A 19694-nucleotide genomic window follows, 5' to 3' on the forward strand; every position below is an offset into this window, starting at 1 on the left:
ATGTATAAATATCCCATGTATCATAAAGATACCCGTTGTGCCTCATTTTCAAAGGAAACACAAAACACCGGGATCCTGGGAATCTCACATTGGGATGAGATTTGGGGATTTATAACAGTATCAAAACCTTAACCCAGCAGCAAATTGGCAGCCAATGCAAATCCCTCAAACAAGATGTTGCATGCTGGAGGTGGTTTACTCCCCCAAGCAACCTAGCCACCAGGTGCTGCTCTAGCTGCAGCCTCCAGACCAACCTCAAGGGTACATTGAGTGCATGCTGGTAATCCAGCCTTGAAGTTACCAGTGCTGTGAACAAGCTATTTGTTGTTGTTGTTTAGTCGTTTAGTCGTGTCCGACTCTTTGTGACCCCATGGAGCAGAGCACGCCAGGCACTTCTGTCCTCCACTGCCTCCCGCAGTTTGGTCAAACTCATGCTGGTAGCTTCAAGAACACTGTCCAACCATCTCATCCTCTGTCGTCCCCTTCTCCTTGTGCCCTCCATCTTTCCCAACATCAGGGTCTTTTCCAGGGAGTCTTCTCTTCTCATGAGGTGGCCAAAGTATTGGAGCCTCAGCTTCAGGATCTGTCCTTCTAGTGAGTTCTCAGGGCTGATTTCCTTCAGAATGGATAGGTTTGATCTTCTTTCAGTCCATGGGACTCTCAAGAGTCTCCTCCAGCACCATAATTCAAAAGCATCAATTCTTCAGCGATCAGCCTTCTTTATGTTCCAGCTCTCACTTCCATACATCACTACTGGGAAAACCATAGCTTTTACTATGTTGGCAAGGTGATGTCTCTACTTTTTAAGATGCTGTCTAGGTTTGTCATTGCTTTTCTCCCAAGAAGCAGGCGTCTTTTAATTTCGTAGCTGCTGTCACCATCTGCAGTGATCATGGAGCCCAAGAAAGTAAAATCTTTCACTGCCTCCATTTCTTCCCCTTCTATTTGCCAGGAGGTGATGGGACCAGTGGCCATGATCTTTGTTTTTTTGATGTTGAGCTTCAGACCATATTTTGCGCTCGTACCAATCCAGAAATGGCTGTAGCTTTTTTATCTGCCAAAACTGGTAAAAGGCACTCCTGGCACTCCACAGGAGATGCAGTCTAACATCTAGAGGGCATCAGGTTGGCAAAGGTTGCTGTTCAGTCTCTCCCACTCTTATCCATGATCTAGTCTCCATCACTCTTATCACCACTGCCACCTGTGGGGATGGGGTTCTCTCTCAAGCAAGCACCTCAAACAAGGGAGGAGTAGACTATTCTTTGAGCCAGACTGATTCCTGCTCTTAAGGAGCGTCGGATGTTTCTCAAAAGCAAGAATGAACACAGCCTTCTCAGTAAGTAGCATATTTCAAAATAAACAAAAGGGTGTTTAAAAAGAACAGCTATGAATTGAAACCGGGAATGCCATTTGAACAGGCAACACTGTCTTTTCCTTAACAGGCGTGGGGAACTCCTGGATGGTATATTGACCAGGCATGTCCAAAGTCCGTTTCGGGGACCTAATGTGGCCCGCCGGTTGGTTTAACCCAGCCCCTGTGGCAGTTTATTTCCTGGGGTAAAATAACTTTGGGGTAAAATAATTTTAAGAAGCTCAACAACTTCAATCCTTATTTTAGGTTAACAACTTTGGTTGGCCCTCACAGCCCTTCACTTAATCAAATCTGGCCCTCTTTGAAAAAAGTTTGGACACCACTGGATCAGAGCGGAGAAAGAATAAATATGGGGAGGTGACGACAACAACCAAATCAGTAGAGAGCTAGTGACAGATAGTGCAAAAGCAACAGCAGTTGTATTTTAATAGGAAGCAGGAAAACAAACAAATACATATTTTATTACTTCTGGGCAAGTGTTCTTGTTGTTGAATCACAGAATTGTAGAGTTGGAAAGGATCCCCTAGGGTCATTTAGTCCTGCAATGCAGGAATCTTAGCTAAATCCTCTATGACAGATAGCCATCCAACCTCTTCTTCAAAACCTCCCAAGGCCCCCAGTCACTGAGCTTGCGCGCTGCTCCGCGCTTTCTTCCTCCCTTCTCTGACGGAAAGCGGGGGTGGAGAGGAGATGTGGGGAGGCAATGGGGCCGGACAAGTACAGAGTGGGCGGGGCTCTTTTTCTAGCTCCGTCCCCAACAAATCTGAAGCAGGCAGACTTCACAGCAGCAGCAGCAGGAGGAGGAGGCGAGCCGCGGTAGCTCACGCTACGCTCCCGTGCGCTTCGGCGGCCAGAAGTGAACTCCGTCTCGACTGTTTCCCACGGTGAACAAAGCAGGCAGTGAGAGCAGGAGACCACCGTGGTGGAGCGTGGTGCTGGTTTTCTTTGCATCACGCGCCTTCCCTTCTTGAGTGCCCTGCGATCCTGTGCAACGCCCCTCTACTCGGATGCAAGCCCCCTCGAACTCAATGGGACTTACTCCCAAGTAGGTGAGTCTGGATTTCTGCCTTAGTTTCACTTCCCTTTTCCCCACCACCCGGAAGAGAGGGGCTCCTTCAGCTTTTGTTTCTGTTGCTGGAACTGACGAAAACGTCAAGTTCCCTCAACATAACTTGTCAGATGTCAAAAACTTGAATCATAACTTGAACATGTCAAGTTCCTTGGACAGTGCAGCCCAGTACACGTGTACTCAAAAGTAAGTCTACTTGTTTCCAATACATACATAATACATATTTGTACTTCACCTATCCACAGTTCAGACCATGATCAAGGCGGCTTACAACATTAAAAAATACATAACCACAACAGTAGTCGTAACAGTAGTGTACTCAAAAGTAGTCATAAACAATAAATGAAACATTAAAAAATACAAAACCAAACTGAACAATTTCCACATATATCACAACCAAATCTAAAATAAAGATACAAAAACAACAATGCTGTCCTTGAGGGACATCAAGGCTTCAAAGGAGTCACAGAATCATAGAACTGTTGAGTTGGAAGGGACCACAAGGGTCATCTAGTCCAACCCCCTGCAAGGCAGGAATCTTGTGCCCACGACTATGAGATTAAGAGTCTCATGCTCCATCCGAGTCAAATTTTCCCATCTCCTCTTTCTCATCCCCTAGGCACCCATACCAGGGTAGTGTGTATCCTGGTTGTCCAGGACTGTTAACCCAGTCCTATAGGCAATGCACATCCATTTAGTCGCACATTTGCAAACAACAAATTCATATAATTTCTGAGTTAACATGCAAAGGATTGAATTGTTAATGAATTGAAAAAAACAAACAGTAATAGTTTCCAATCCCTTTACAACAATATAACTTACTGGGCCAGTCAGTCTATTTTAGCCTGACCCAATGCACAAAGTTGTGAAGGAACCATGTGCAGTACTGTCCTGAGCCCCTAGCAGGAAGTGTGTGATAAATAAACTGGTGTAGCCTAGTGGTGAGAATGTCACATTAAGTCTGGAGGGGTCTGGGGTCAAATCCCTACTTAAGGGAGCAATCCGTCCTTCCACATGTCAAATGGTTGGATGGAAGTGTCACTGTTTGCATCCCTGCTGGCAGTAGCCAGCAAAAAGGGGGTGGGACTGGGGTCCACTGGATCCCCTTGCTGCTGTCACACAAAAGCATTGGGCCCAATGTGGGCCTGATGGTTGGGCCAAGTTCTACTGCCCCACCTTCCAACCCAGGCACCATGTATGGCAGGTCGATTCTAGGCTCTGCATGAGCTGTGAACTCACTGGGAGAGTTCTGGGCCTCAATTTCCAAAGGTAAAATGGTCATGAGCAGTGCTTTGTAAGGATGACTGAAATGCACCACAGAAGCAATAACTGACATAGCTCGATGGAGTCAAAGCTGAAATCATTTAACTATTTGGCATGAGATACAGGCTGTAAGATGTAAACAAGACAGTTTCACTTGATTCTATTCTCAGTATTCGAGAATAGAACTGAGGGATACACACCAAATTTTACGATTAAAGGTAAATACTAGTAATCCTCCCTGCTCCCCAAAACCAATGTTAATTCCCTTTTAACTGTTAGGACGGGCCCTCAAATAACAAGTCCCAGTTGGCATTGCCTAAGCTCTGGGTAACAAATCTTACGAATTCTGTATCATTTCCAATTCACATTCCTGTAGCTCAGAGCACGCAAAACAATTGTATTCTGATAGAATACAGTGACTGTTATTTCTGGAAAGGAAGAAATTCCCTCTCATGTTACAATAGCGGGAACTAATTAGGAAAGGATCAGCAAAATGAGAGCTAAATCAAGCTTCAGAATTGATGGCACAATTATTTCTCAAAAGGAAAGCTTTTATTAAGTAGAACTCAGAATATTTAATCAGAATATTTTTCTTCAAAACATGTGTCTGCTTGTGTGTGCATGCACATACATCTTCATGGTTCTCATCAACTAAAACAAATAGGAAATAAGAGTCCAAGGCATCCAGGAATTATAGCTGCTATAATTCATTTTGAACTACTTGATGTGATTTCATTAACATGCTGCTGCATTTCTCCTCCTACAGGCCTGTGGTCAATGTGGAGTGATGAAAGTCACCAGTAAAAACATTTAAAGTATCTTCATGCATGATGGTAGATGAAAGAAGTTCAGTCACCAACCATTTCCTTAGTGCCTTCTTCCTTGGAATAATCTTCTGGAATAACATCCAATGTTCTGCGGGGAAAGGATTGATTATGGACTTTTCCAACAGATTTTTAGTTAAAGTACCTAAGAACCTTCCAGCACAAATGACAGTGTTGGATTTGTCATATAACAGTATCTCTGAACTTCAGATTTCAGATTTCAGTTCTTCTTCTAAGCTCCAGGTACTAATTCTTTCTCATAATCTCATTGGAAAGCTGAACTTCAGTGTCTTCCAGTACAATGAAGACTTAGAACATCTAGATCTATCCTATAACAACTTGCAAAGTCTTTCTTGTCATCCTGTTACAAGTCTCAGGCATCTAGATCTCTCTTACAATAACTATGTAGACATGCCCACATGCCCGGAATTTAGCAAAATGTTGAAGCTGGAATATCTTGGCCTCAGTGCTAGAAGAATTCAGAAATCAGATTTCAGTGTTCTTGCACATTTACAACTGGAAACTCTGTTCTTGGGCCTAGAAGACCTCTCTGAATATATCCATGGAAATCTTCCAGTGTTCAATACAAGGAGCCTTCAGATTATATTCCCACCAAACAATGATTATCAAGTATTGCCAGATCTAGAAATCAATGTAACAGAAAGTTTAGAGCTGTCAAATATCCAAGAAGCACAAGTCAATGACTTAAGAACTTTCCTGCTGAAACTTAACAAAAACTCAACATTACTAAACCTAACACTGAACAATATACAATGTGACTGGGAAGACTTCATTGAAATTCTTCAGACTGTATGGGAATCAACCATTGAATATTTTGTTATAGCCAATGCATCACAGTTGGAAGCTCCAAATTCAATAGAGTTTAAGTATACAAAAACTTCACTCAAAGCTTTGACAATTAAGCAGACTACATTGACTACGTTTCGTTCTGATGCAAAATATCTGTTGGAATTGTTTTCGGAGATGAACCTTACAGCCTTGACCATTTCTGATGCAGGTTTGATACACATGCTTTGCCCCTCAAACCCTAGTCATTTTACTTACTTATGCTTTTCAAATAACAGTTTTACAGACACCGTTTTTCAAAATTGCAAGGACTTAATGTTCCTTGAAAAGCTCATTTTAAAAAGCAATCAGTTCAAAAAACTTGTCAGAGTAAGTTTAATGACCAGTCACATGGCATCTTTGAAATATTTGGATATGAGCCTGAATTTATTGCAATATGAAGACCATGAGAATAAGTGTGACTGGGGTAAAAATCTGGTTGAATTAGATTTGTCATTTAATAAGTTGTCTGAATCAGTCTTTCGATGTCTGCCAGTCAATATTCAAATGATTGATCTTCAAAACAACCAGATTTCAAGTATTTCCAAAGAGATTATAGAGCTGAATGCTTTAGAAGAAATAAATTTGGCATCCAATAAACTAGCTAGTCTGCCTGAATGTGGTCAGTTTAGAAATCTGAGGTTCCTGAATATAGAAATGAACTCTGTTGTCTCACCATCTTCTGAATTCTACCAGACGTGTCAAGGCATCAAACAGCTAAAAGCAGGACACAATCCATTCACATGTACCTGTGAATTAAGACAGTTCATCAGTCTTCAAAAGCAAGGATCTATGGAGTTGGTTGGCTGGCCTGACGCTTATGTGTGCGAGTACCCAGATTACTTAAGGGGGACCCTTTTAAAGGACTTTCACGTCTCTGAAGTTGTTTGCAACGTGAGTCTTCTGATTACGATAGTTATAATTATTACCGTGGTCTTAGTAGCCACTGTTTCCTTCCTCTGCATCCGTTTTGACGTTCCATGGTATTTGAAGATGATGTGGAAGTGGACTCAAGCAAAACACAGGATTCGGAAGAGTAATCCTGAAGACCTGCTCCCCAACATAGAGTTCCATGCTTTTATCTCCTACAGTGAACATGATTCTGAGTGGGTGAAAAACGTATTGATTCCAAACTTGGAGAAGGAGGATGGCTCCATACGGATCTGCCAGCACGAGAGGAACTTTGTTGCAGGCAAGAGCATTGTGGAGAATATCATAGACTGCATTGAGAAAAGTTACAAGTCGATCTTTGTGTTGTCTCCTTACTTTGTGCAGAGCGAATGGTGTCATTATGAGCTTTACTTTGCCCATCACAAGTTATTCAGTGAAAATGCTGACAGTTTAATCCTGATTGTGCTTGAACCAATCCCTGCATACATCATTCCTACCAGGTACCACAAACTGAAAGCTCTCATGGCCAAGAGAACGTACTTGGAGTGGCCAAAGGAGAAAAGCAAGCATGGACTTTTCTGGTCTAATCTTCGGGCAGCTATTTACGTTAAACTGTCCAGCAACGAAGAAGAGAGAGCATTTTCACTTATTTAAATTTATATTAAAATAATCATATGCAGATTTCATTATATCAGTAATGTTCATGTTGTATGGCATGGGTAGGCAAACTAAGGCCTGGGGGGCCAGATGCGGCCCAATTGCCTTCTAAATCCAGCCCGCGGACGGTCCAAGAATCAGCGTGTTTTTCCATGAGTAGAATGTGCCCTTTTATTTAAAATGCATCTCTGGGTTATTTGTGGGGACTGCCTCGTGTTTTTACATGAATAGAATGTGTGCTTTTATTTAAAATACATCTCTGGGTTATTTGTGGGGCATAGGAATTCGTTCATTTCCCCCACCCCCCAATATAGTCTGGCCCCCCACAAGGGCTGAGGGACAGTGGACTGGCCCCTTGCTGAAAAAAATTGCTAACCCCTGTTGTATGGTTGAATAATCATGTTTAGCTTCCAAACAATGAAGAAGTCGTTTAGAGTTGTAGCATTAAAGTCAGTTTTCATTGAGCTGAATTTATATAAAAATAAACAGATCTGCTGGTATGAGAGGAACTTTTGTGCACCCATGTATTGTTGAAAACATCAGAGACTGCTTTGTGAATAGTTAGTCTTTGTGCTGTCTTCCAATTTTGTGCATTGTGAATGCCTATCAAAAAAGTACCGGTATTTACTGAAAACACTCATTTTGTTAGAACGTATCCCTACATATATAATTCCTGCCAGGTATCACATACTAAAAGCTGACATTGCAAAGGGAGCCCACTTAGACCAAGCAAGGGAGAATAGGAAGCATAGAGTTTTATTCGTACATATTAAGACAGGAATTCATATTAAGCTTGCTGTATTTATGCTTTCATAGTTATTATACCTATAATAACCTTAATATAGCCTAGCTGTAGGAAACCAGCTATTTTGAAAAATATGAAGGTGTCATATAATGGTCTATCTACCCCAGTATTGTCTACTCTGACAGCCTTTGGCTCTCCAGGGTCCCAGGCAGATACTCTTTCCTATTATCCACTGCTTGATCCTTTTAGCTGGCAATGCCAGGGACTGATTCTGGGGCTTTCTGCAGGCAAAATATTTATTTATTTAATGCATTTCTATATTACTCTTCCATTAAAAATCTTCATACCATTTTACAATCACCAATAAAATCTAATAAATAAAAAAAAGGCAGCACTAAAAACAACCACAGCAGGCTAAAAGCCTGGTAAACTTTAAGTCTTTACCCTTGCACTTAAACTCATTTGAGCTCACTTACGCATTCTCGAAGGAGAGACTCAGCTACCTTTTGGAAAATTGTTGCAAAGGGATGGCAAGACTCCCCCTCCAAAGTGGAATACTCCATCCCTGTTGGGGCATGGGAGTCATACTTCCAATCCCTATACACAAAAAACATCTACAGGCTCAGTCCCTACCTCTTAAGTGATACCAGGGCTGAGTGGCCCCCGGTGTCAACTGAAGAAGCCTGCAGGCTTATTCAGTCTCTTAAACCTGGCAAAGCTCTTGGCACAGACAATATTTCCCTTGAGCTCCTCAAGGCCAATGCTGAATGGTGGGCCCAGTGCTTGCTGCCGTTTACCAGCATAGATCAATCGGCTACTATCCCAGAGGATTGGGGACTAGCAATCATCTTCCCAATATACAAGAAAGGGAGCAGGTTTGACCCTGCTAATTACAGACCAATTAGTCTCCTAAGCATTATTAGTAAACTCTGTGCTGCCCACTTATGTAATAAACCTGAGGATTGGATGTAGCGAGAATATGTCCTTTCAGAAGCACAAGCTGGTTTCAAGGCAAACCAACCACTTTAGACCAAGGCCTAGTACTCCAACATCTTGCGGAAAAATATACCTCAAGAAAAGGATCCCTCTATGCAGCTTTCATCTGCCTTTGATTTAATATCACAAGATAGGCTTTGGGAAAAACTAAGTGCCTCAAACATAGACAGACATCTACTGCGTCTCATCCACAGCTTATACGAAAACATTCGGGCCCAGGTTGGGTGTGACCGACAGGGCCATTTATCTAAGGAAATACAAACCTACCATGGTGTTAAACAAAGCTGTGTCCTTGCTCCCATTTTATTCAACTTCTATATTTACTCCTTAGTAGGAAACATGGAGAAAGAAAATGCCCACCCCCCTAAATTGGCTGGTACGCCCCTCCCGGTTCTCTTGTACGCAGATGACACAGTTCTGATTTCCTTCTCCTGTGTGGGCCTAAGAAAACTTTTAAGATCTCTCACAGCCCATTGAAAAGCCAAACAATTAACAATCAGCTACACTAAATCCAAAGTCATGGTGTTCTCTAAAAAAAGAATGAGACACAAATGGAGAATCGATAATTGACCCATAGAACAGGTATCGTCTTTTAAATACCTGGGCATAACCTTTCAGGATATTACCAGCATTACCAGGTTAAAAATACTATTGCAAATGCCCAAAGATCTACCAAAGCTCTTATAAAGTATTTATATGGAAAAGGGGGCCAATATATTCAGGCAGCCTCTCAGGTCTTTGTTACGAAAGTATTAACACAGCTGACATACAGCTCCCAGATTTGCAGCTTCCTAAATCTTGATCCCTTAGAATCCTTCCAAACTAAGTTGTATCACTGTGTGTTAGGGATCCCTTCTTGCATGTCTAACATAGCTGTCCGCTAGGAGGTTGGGCAAATCCCTGTCAGTGCTTGGATATGGACCCTGAAGATCCATTATTGGGTAAAACTTTTTCCCCCCTGTCGGGTTGGCACCTGTAACCCTATTGGATTCCTACCAATCCAAATGGAAAGCTACACTTCACGAAAAGCGAAGAGGCTTGAGGTTTTCCTCACAGGCCCTGATAGCTGTAGGTTATGAGAAAGCTAGAGCAATAATCCGCCAATGAATTTGGGATGTGGAACTACAATGCCATGTGAGTGAGATGAATAAACACCCAGCAATAAAAGACAATGGGAGAGGGTTCACCTCAGCAATATATCTGTCCAAATTACAAATACCTAAATACAGACGGTCGTTTACCCTTGCCAGGTTCAACGTGCTGCCATCTGCCTTATTGCAGGACAGATTCAAGGGCAAACCATACGTGGAACGAGTCTTCCCCTGCGGCTTGATGGAGGTAGAAACTGTCTCTCATGTCTTGTTACACTGCCGTTTCTCTGGGGATATATGCTCGGTATTTATCACCCCTGTTATACAAAAATCTCCAAATGGGTCCAAACTTCAATGTCTAAAACTCCTGGTAGAGGACAAGGATCCAAAGATCACGCTAAGGGTGGGCCAATTCTGTGCGTCTGCCCTAAAACTTAGGGAACAAGCTGTACAGTGGATGCTCGGGTTGCGAACGTGATCCGTACGGGATGCACGTTCGCAACCCGCAGCATTTGCAACCCACAGCGGTGCATATGCGCACGTGTGTGTTGTGTTTCGGCGCTTCTGCGCATGCACAAAGCGCAATTTAGCGCTTCTGCGCATGCACGACTGCTGAAACCCGGAAGTAACCTGCTCCGGTACTTCCGAGTTTGGGCAGTCTGTAACCTGAAAAAACACAACCTGAAGCGTCTGTAACCCGAGGTATGACTGTATTACCAAAATGATTAAGGTTTTAAATAACAATTTTAGGTTATATTTTAGTGATTAAGATTTAACTTATATATTTTTAACTGCTGCTATATCTGTATTGTCCCTGTTATACCCAATTGCAATTCAATGTATCCCTATCGTGCTTTATGATTTTCCTGATATTGTAAGTGAGTCAGAACTAGTCTGTGACCATAATAATAAATTCATTCATTGATTCATTCACTTACGCATGTTCGTTGCCTTGTTTTATATTCTGAGATGTTGCAGTGTATAGTTCTGGTTGCCACATGACCTGGGGAAGAAAAATATTACCTGTACTTGGAAAAAGCAGTCATATGAGCATAGGTCTAGAAACTGTTCTATACATTACTGACCTATGAAAGTAATACACCCAAGCCTTATTTCCTACACCAAACCTTTCTTGAATGAGAGCCAGTGCATATTATTTTGTATAATTCCTATTTTGAATATAAGAATGTCAGAAAGTAGGGGGCAAGTAGTATAATTTATACAGTAGGTTGGGAAGCCAGACCAAAGAACCCAGGTCATAATCCTGTTTTCACTAGCCTGTGAGATATAGTTCCTTGCTCAAGACCAGGGGTGTGGAACTTGCGGCTCTTTGGACATTGCTGGGCTCCAACTGCCTTTTGTTCCAGCCAGCACGACCAATGGTTAGGGACCGACAGGAGTTGTAGTCCAATTACATTCAGGGGATCACAAGTTGCCCATCTCTGTGGCATGGCAAAGTGGAGATTTTGACCCTTCTCTTCCTGACCCGAACCCAACACTTTACTATATTTGGTTACTGAAATTTGTTTTTTAATAAGTCAGATTGGCTAGTAGTGATGATCCACACTTTACCATCCTGTATGTTTGTGGCATGTAGCCAGACTTTTGCAATGTACTCTTGTGTTTTCCACTGTGTGATAAAAGCTTCTGTATTGGGGAGGGAGCTTTCAGCCCCTTTCATCTATATGACTTTACATTTTGGACATCCATTTCTAAAGTACACACTAGGAATCATATTATTGAAGTCAGTGGGTTTACTTCCAGGTAAATGGCTTATAAATGTTTGTAGGGCTGCCTGCCAGTAAAATAATGTTTAGCTGATTAGTCACAGGAGTAAGAGAAGAATGAAATAATAATACTATTTTATTAACACTTTGAAACACTTCCCATGCTTAAGAACTGCTGCCTGAATTCCCCCCCCCCTTCTTTCTGCCAGTGGCTTCTCCTTTTGTGTCTTATTGTGTTATGGTTAAAGAAGAGAGCTTAACCATGATCTCAGGTTTGGATCATTAACTTCTCATTGCTTTCAATTAGAAAAATGTAAGCAAGTATGTTCACTCGGATGTAAGCTCCTTACTGTCCTGGGTACTGTAGTTTGGTATGGGAACTGAAATTGTAGTTCTTTGAGGAGTAAACTACACTTCTCCCAGGTTTTTTTTGGGGGGGGCCGGATGTGCTTTAAATGTGTCATATGTACATGTTTAGGCTTGCAGCCATGACTGTGATTAAATATTCCTATATAGGGGGTCCAAGTTGGTGTGTACAGTATATAGGGGAACGGGTGGAGAGGGTGGCGGAATTCAGGTTTTTGGGAGTGACTATGGATCAGGGCATGACTTGGAGCGCAAATACCACTGCTCTGGTGAAGAAGGCCCAGCAGAGAATTTATTTCCTCAGACTTTTAAAAAAGAACAATCTGAGTGAGAGACTGCTGGTGTCCTTCTACCGAGGCTCCATAGAGAGCATACTTACATACTGTATTTGTGCTTGGTTCTCCAGTTGTACAGCGAGGGAGAGGAAGGTGCTCCAGAAGGTCATAACCACAGCCCAAAGGATTATTGGTCACCCTCTCCCACCTTTGGAAGAACTGTACGATTCCCGTTGCCTTAGGAAAGCAAACAACATCCTGCAGGATCCATCTCACCCGGGATACAGTCTGTTTGCACTACTGCCTTCTGGCAGGAGGTATAGAAACATCAAGTCTAGGACAAATAGACTGAAAAACAGTTTCTATCCAAGAGCTGTGGCCTTTTTGAATGCTGTAACTCGATAGTGAGACCTGGGAGTTTGATGGGTGTGGGTGTGGTTGGAAGGTGGTTTGTTTGGTTGTTGCTGTTGTTTTGCTTTTGTTGTTTTTAAGGGATGGCATCCAATTTCGTTGCACTTGTGCAATGTTGCACTAGTGTAATGACAATAAAGAATCTATCTATCTATCTATCTATCTATCTAGTTTGTTTAGCCAAAGCGGAATTACAAATTCGTATTTATTACTGCGAGGTCCGCAAATAAGCAGCAGCACTCCACTCAGCAGCTTAGGGTGGTTTTTTGCTCTCCATAAAATCACCAGGCAACCCTGTATCGGGAGATTTTTAATGTCTAATATTTTACCATTTTTTATGTGCTGGGGGAAACCCAGCCGAATGGGCGGGGTATAAATAAATAAAATATCACTATTATTATTAGACAAAATAAATTTGAGTGCAGCTGTTGCTGTTTTGGGTTTTATTGCGGTAATTTTTTTTGGACTGGCATTTTTTGCCTTGCACACAATTATCACCACTTATCCAGAGAACCAAGCCCCTACCTACTTGCTTTCCAGGTTTCTTTGGGTTTCGTAACTGGGATCACCATGAACACGAAGCGCATCATGGGCAGGAACAATACTTTCAACAGCCCAAAACCAAACCAGGGACTGAGGTGCTTTTGCTTCACTTCCTCTAAAAGCCCAAAAACACACCCCGTAACTTCTTCCTTGTAACTGAAGTGGGGGAAACCCGTATTTCACGTCCCCGTGACGATGCCCCGTGGGGGGCAAGTGGGCAGAGTTCATTTGGTCCGCCCTCCCCTCAAGTCGACCGAGGGGAGGCCGCTAAAACGGGTTCTCTTCCTGTGGGGAAATCTGTCGCCACCGCCTGCGGCTTCGCTTGTCCTTCTTTAGCCCCGAGAGGCCCCTCACGCGACCAGCGACTTATCTTTGCCGCCAAGCAGGTAAACGGTTTCAAAAAGGCGGGAAAGGAGCCGGCGCTTCGGGTCGCGCGCACAGTTTCAAGCCGCCTTTTGGGTTTTTTCCCCCTTCGCCCCTGCCTCTTAAAAAAAATGGCGCCTAAAAAAACCCCAAACCAACTTTCTCCGTCGTTTGGGACTTGGGCCACTCTCCAGGGGCGCGAGTTCTTCTCCGTCTCTCCGCTTGCTTTTCTTAGGGGATTGCAAGCTTGCCCTCGAAAGAAAGAAAGAAAGAAAGAGAGAGAGAGAGAGAGAGAAAGAAAGAAAGAAAGAGAGAGAGAGAGAGAGAGAGAGAGAAAGAAAGAAAGAAAGAAAGAGAGAGAAAGAAAGAAAGAGAGAGAGAGAGAGAGAAAGAGAAAGAAAGAAAGAAAGAGAGAGAGAGAGAGAAAGAATGAAAGAAAGAGAGAGAGAGAGAAAGAGAAAGAAAGAAAGAGAGAGAGAAAGAAAGAAAGAGAGAGAGAGAGAGAAAGAAAGAGAGAGAGAGAGAGAGAGAAAGAAAGAAAGAAAGAAAGAAAAGTGCAAGGGCATTTTCGTCTCCAAAAAATGTCCGCTATGTCACGCACTTGCTTCTCCCTTTGCAACTAAAAGGACTTTGCAGGACTGGATCCTGCAAAGCGATTTCGTGGAGATCTGGGTTTCAGATCCTCTCAGGCAGCTTTGAAAAACAACATGAAGGGTTGAGGTTTGGCAGGTGGAGGAATAGAAAAAGGGGAAGGCAGGAATCTCTCTCACTTTTGATCTTTGTGCAGAAGAGGGCATTATAACAGCTGCTACTCATCCTGCAGGGGCAAATATATATACTCTCGTGTGTGTGTGTGTGTGTGTGTGTGATGCAACGTCCGCCATTGCCAGAAAAGCCAAGTCTTACCCAGTAGCATGTGTGTGTGTTGATGTTTTTAAATCCCATTGTGTAATGATGGTGGGCTGGATCCTTGCACATGTCATCTAACATTAAAAAAATAAATCCTTCCCCTTTCTATGTTGAAGAACACAATGTAACTTTAAAAAGGCAAAATATATTCATATGCGGGGGGGGGGGGTTTAACACCCACATAGAAATCAAATCAGTAATACAAACCACACAATCCAGATCATGTCATTTAAATCACGGCTGCAAACACTCCCCCCCCCCTTGGTACTTAGAGGGACGTGTAGCAGTAACATCTCTAGGTTGTAACCGGGAATCTTTGCGTAGAGGCTGTCTGAGGAATTTTGATATCTCAAACATTAACGACAAAGCAAACAGATTGTTATTGCATCTCTAAATCGTGCCAAGTTGCCAACGGCAACTTTAAAACAAATCAACATAAAATTATTAAAACAGAACTAAAACCAGCAGTTTTAAAACATGCACCATCAGGTTACATGTTGAAACTACCATTTTGGGTAAAGAGGAAGTCTTGACAGTGGCATAGATTTCCTGTAAATTACGCCAAGTTAATGTTTATTTTTAGCTTGTGACCAAGTTGTAACTTCAGTTCCTCATTCCTTTTCTTTTAGTTGAGTTTGTGATCTCCTCTGAACATACTATAGTTTTCTCCCACTGTTAATTCATTTTGTTGTTGTTGTTGTCTACCTTTTACTGCAAAGGCTGACAAATTTGATTGTGTTAAAAGTGGGGCGGAGAATCTTCTGCCCCATCTTTAAGGCAACAGCATTCTTCCTCTTAAGACACTCTGTTTAGAAACACACTCTTTCCTGCTGCTGAAAGGCATAAGGTAGGTGTTATGATTTTAAAACATGTAACATGAGAAAGTTTTGAATACTTTTTTGCCAAGAGAGTACTCTTCACTTAACTTTTATTGCGAATGGTGAATGGGTCCAAAGTTTCGTGGGGTGGGGTGGGGCAGAACCTCACTTAATTGAGTACTTTCAATGCTTTTCAGTAATTTTTGTGGATCTAGGGGGACCAGTTGCCCGCACCTGGCTACACCCATGACTGGGTCCAATATTGTGAAAACACAGCATCTGCTTTTCTGTCCTTTTGGCTGAACTTGGTATCTAGCCATAAGCGTGGCTTTGGTAGCCCCTGACTGCTGAACAGTTATAAAGCCTTAGGGTGTGTGCTGGCTGAAGACATGGCTGCTTAAACTTTCTCTTACCCGCTGTTTTTCCCCTGCAAGATCCCTCTCATCCAGCTAAGATTCCTGGACGTGCATTTTGTGTATCCCATGAAAAGTGAGGAGGGGCTTGCAGAGAAAGCATCCAAGATGGCTGTTCTTCAGAACCCATTCCCCACCCCTAAACCAACCCTCATTCTCCCTTTGCTGCTTTAGCAGACATCTGTTTAACAGTGTTGGTTAAATATAATCACTTATTCTATCTAATACCACTTTTTGGCAAAGGGTTTTGGAAAGATTATCTTGTGAACCTTCCTGAGACCTGTGGGTATATGGTGGCATACAAATTTTAATAATAATAATAATATTATATCAACGATAAGGATTTTGTGGCCTTCCATATGTTAGATTCAAAAGTCCTATCAATGCCAGCTAGATGGCTAGTGGTGTGGGAGGATGAGTTGTACTCCCAACAACATCTGGGAGCTGTAGATACTGCAGGTATGTATGGTACAGGATGCTTTAGCTGAGATACTACATTGCAGGGGTTTGGACTAGCTGACCCTTGGTGTCCCTTCCAATGCTACAGTTCTGTGATTCTATAATTGTATATTGCCACAACATCTCATTTGGCCCCAGGTGAGAAAGAAATGGGGATAACAAGCAATTCACAAGAAATCGGTGGTGGAGACCCAAAATATGCAAATATATATATATCCACGCAACTGAATTCCTTTCAGAGTCACAGTGGTTCATCCTTTTTCAAACTTCCAGAGAGATATCTCACTAACTCCTGGATCTGTGTAAGGCTTTCAGTATCTTAAACTGCAAAAAACACATATGGCCATCATGAAATCTCTTCATAACTATATTTTAAATTGTCATTTGATTCTGTTTTTCTGCTAAATTATGAAGTGTCTTCTATTGCCGTAATAAGAATGAATATTGGGAGAGCTAATGTTTCCATTAGAGTACTTAATATTTTAATGTGAACTCTTTTTGCAGGAGTTTGAGGCTAATACAGAGTACAAGAACACCAAGCACATTTTGAAGATCTTTATATGCCATGGCAGAAATGAACGGTCCAGACAGGAATGGTTTCCTTTGTATTTGCATCTTTACAATAACTTTCTGGAACAATACCTATACCTCTGCAGAAAATGGATTTAAAGCAAACTACTCAAAGAGTGGCTTAGATGCTGTTCCTAAGAATCTTCCAGCACAAATGACAGACTTGGATTTGTCATACAACAGTATCTCTGAACCTCAGATTTCTGATTTTAGTTCTCTTTCCAAACTCAGGGTACTAAATCTTTCTCATAACCTGATTAGAGAGCTTGACTTCAGCATTTTCCAATACAATAAAGACTTAGAACTTCTGGATCTATCCCACAACAAACTGCAGACTCTTTCTTGCATTCCTGTTACAAGTCTCAGGCATCTAGATCTCTCTTACAATAACTTCATGGACATGCCCACCTGCCAGGCATTTGGCAAAATGGTGAAGCTGGAATATCTTGGCCTCAGCGCTAGAAGAATACAGAAATCAGATTTCAGTGTTCTTGCTAATTTACAACTGGATACTCTCTTCTTGGGCTTAGAACACCTCACTGAATCTGTCCCTGGAAGTCTTCCAGCATTTAACACAAAGAAGCTTCAGATTGCACTCCCTGAAAATTCAGAATTTGTGTCTCTAGAACTCAATGTTACTGAAAGCTTAGAACTTTCAAATATCCAAGGTAAGCAAGTCACTGACTTGATAACATTGTTGTCACAACCCAGCAAAAATGGGAAATTGCTAAACTTAACATTGAATAATATACAACTATCCTGGCTAAGCCTTACAGCTCTTCTTCAGAAGGTGTGGGAATCCTCCATTGAATATTTCAACATCTACTATGTGAACATTTTAATATTTGAAGACACAAGTCAATCTCTCAATTACGTTGATACCTCACTAAAAGCATTGACAATTAAACATGCTGTTGCAGTTTCAGAGATGTTTAACCAGGAAGATGTATACAGAACATTTTCAGAAATGAATATTGCATCATTGACAATTTCTCATTCGGGGATACTAATCATGTTTTGTCCTTTAAAACCCAGTGATTTTACTTATTTAAGTTTTTCACATAATTCATTGACTGACAAAATTTTTGAAAATTGCAAGAACTTAGCCCTCCTAGAAACACTCATTTTACAAAACAATCAACTTAAACAACTTGCCAAAATGAGTTTAATGACAAGTCACATGAACTCACTGAAATACTTGGACTTGAGTCAGAATCTGTTGCAATACGAAGATAACATGAATGACTGCCACTGGGGTAAAAATATGATTAAATTGAATTTGGCATCTAATCAATTGTCGGAGTCAGTATTTAGATGTTTACCAGCAAATATTCAAATTCTTCATCTTCAAAACAATCCCATTTCAAGCATTCCCAAAGAGATTACTGAGCTGACGGCTTTAGAAGAAATAAATTTGGCATCCAATAAACTAGCTAGTCTGCCTGAATGTGGTCAGTTTAGAAATCTGAGGTTCCTGAATATAGAAATGAACTCTGTTGTCTCACCATCTTCTGAATTCTATCAGACATGTCAAGGCATCAAACAGCTAAAAGCAGGACACAATCCATTCACATGTACCTGTGAATTAAGACAGTTCATCAATCTTCAAAAGCAAGGATCTATGGAGTTGGTTGGCTGGCCTGACGCTTATGTGTGCGAGTACCCAGACTACTTAAGGGGAACCCTTTTAAAGGACTTTCACGTCTCTGAAGTTGTTTGCAACGTGAGTCTTCTGATTACGATAGTTATAATTATTACCGTGGTCTTAGTAGCCACTGTTTCCTTCCTCTGCATCCACTTTGACGTTCCATGGTATTTGAAAATGATGTGGAAGTGGACTCAAGCAAAACACAGGATTCGGAAGAGTAATCCTGAAGACCTGCTCCCCAACATAGAGTTCCATGCTTTTATCTCCTATAGTGAACATGATTCTGAGTGGGTGAAAAACGTATTGATTCCAAACTTGGAGAAGGAGGATGGTTCCATACGGATCTGCCAGCACGAGAGGAACTTTGTTGCAGGCAAGAGCATTGTGGAGAATATCATAGACTGCATTGAGAAAAGTTACAAGTCGATCTTTGTGTTGTCTCCTTACTTTGTGCAGAGCGAATGGTGTCATTATGAGCTCTACTTTGCCCATCACAAGTTATTCAGTGAAAATGCCGACAGTTTAATCCTGATTGTGCTGGAATCAATCCCTGCATACATCATTCCTGCCAGGTACCACAAACTGAAAGCTCTCATGGCCAAGAGAACGTACTTGGAGTGGCCAAAGGAGAAAAGCAAGCATGGACTTTTCTGGTCTAATCTTCGGGCAGCCATTTACGTTAAACTGTCCAGCAACGAAGAAGAGAGAGCATTTTCACTGAGTTAAATTTATATTAAAATAATCATATTGTGATTTTATTATATCAGTAACGTTCATGTTGTATGGCTGAATATTGTATATGAGACTTTCAGTGTAAATGGCTCAGAATTACAATACGTATTTTTTGAATTCAGGGAAAGTTTGATGAAGCTGGAAGACTGGTAAGATAACTGGAAAACAAGCTATGTTGCTGTAATGCTGTACTATAATATTTCTGGAGAAAGGACAAGTATAATTTTGCTATATACAAGTGCAGGGGAAAAATACATTAGGAAAAGAAACAGATTGACTGCATTGATCCTGTTCCAAGCCCTGAATTCCTGAACCAAAGGATTCAAAATTAAGTCATTAGATGAAGAATCAGTATCAACCTTGCAGTGTAAGACTTCCTGCTTCTTGTAAGCCTCCTTGACATTCATTTGATTGAAAGGCAGCATGGTATAATTTTTTATAATAATGAATTAAATGCTGTATTCTGCTTAGGCAATCCACCTGAGGATATTATTATATTCTCAATATAATTTAATTAAGCACGAGAATAATACATGGTGCACACCTAAGAGGGGTTGGGCACATCTGGGACATCTGTAGAGCATGAGACTCTTAATCTCAGGGTCATGGGTTTGAGCCCCACATTGGGCAAAAGATTCCTGCATTGCAAGGGGCTTGGACTGGATGACACTCATGGTCCCTTCCAACTCTTCAATTTTATGACTGC

The 19694-nt window shown here is 41.6% G+C and overlaps 2 protein-coding genes and 1 pseudogene across 7 annotated transcripts in view; 2 read left to right on the top strand and 1 right to left on the bottom strand.

The window, feature by feature from the left end:
- The window catches only part of FAM114A1 (family with sequence similarity 114 member A1), a 50848-nt gene extending 36478 nt beyond the window's left edge, over positions 1-14370 (bottom strand). Inside the window, exons 1-2 of one of the 3 annotated variants that reach the window (XM_082238182.1) lie at positions 14346-14370; positions 10693-10757 (exon numbers count right to left, since the gene is read on the bottom strand). In XM_082238182.1, the coding sequence (XP_082094308.1) occupies positions 10693-10757; positions 14346-14355 (75 nt within the window). In that variant the 5' untranslated portion in view covers positions 14356-14370. Of the gene's footprint in view, positions 1-10692; positions 10758-13062; positions 13185-14345 lie in introns of those variants that run through there. The other 2 variants (XM_082238181.1, XM_082238180.1) reach the window with 2 other exon arrangements.
- Positions 1871-7422, top strand: LOC309540834 (toll-like receptor 6). Of its 2 annotated transcripts, none has more exons than XM_082238118.1 (2): positions 1871-2421; positions 4471-7422. In XM_082238118.1, exon 2 carries the CDS (start codon positions 4532-4534, stop codon positions 6917-6919), a length of 2388 nt encoding a protein of 795 aa, XP_082094244.1. In that variant the 5' UTR covers positions 1871-2421; positions 4471-4531; the 3' UTR covers positions 6920-7422. The 2 variants fall into 2 exon arrangements, with proteins under 2 accessions (XP_082094244.1, XP_082094245.1); XM_082238119.1 differs by having other exon boundaries at positions 1871-2417.
- On the top strand, positions 13214-19463 carry LOC309540835 (toll-like receptor 6 pseudogene; annotated as a pseudogene). 2 transcript variants are annotated; one of them, XR_014224548.1, is made up of 2 exons: positions 13214-13462; positions 16543-19463. The product of XR_014224548.1 is annotated as a toll-like receptor 6 pseudogene (transcript). The 2 variants fall into 2 exon arrangements; XR_014224549.1 differs by lacking the exon at positions 13214-13462 and adding an exon at positions 14670-15195.
- Positions 19464-19694: the final 231 nt, after the last annotated feature.

This window comes from Podarcis vaucheri, assembly GCF_965113315.1.
Source record: "Podarcis vaucheri genome assembly, chromosome: 9".
Lineage (NCBI taxonomy): Eukaryota > Metazoa > Chordata > Lepidosauria > Squamata > Lacertidae > Podarcis > Podarcis vaucheri.

What these genes read in the sequence shown, in the direction of transcription:
- LOC309540834 (XM_082238118.1), top strand. Translation starts at nt 4,532, where the DNA reads ATGATGGTAGATGAAAGAAGTTCAGTCACCAACCATTTCCTTAGTGCC.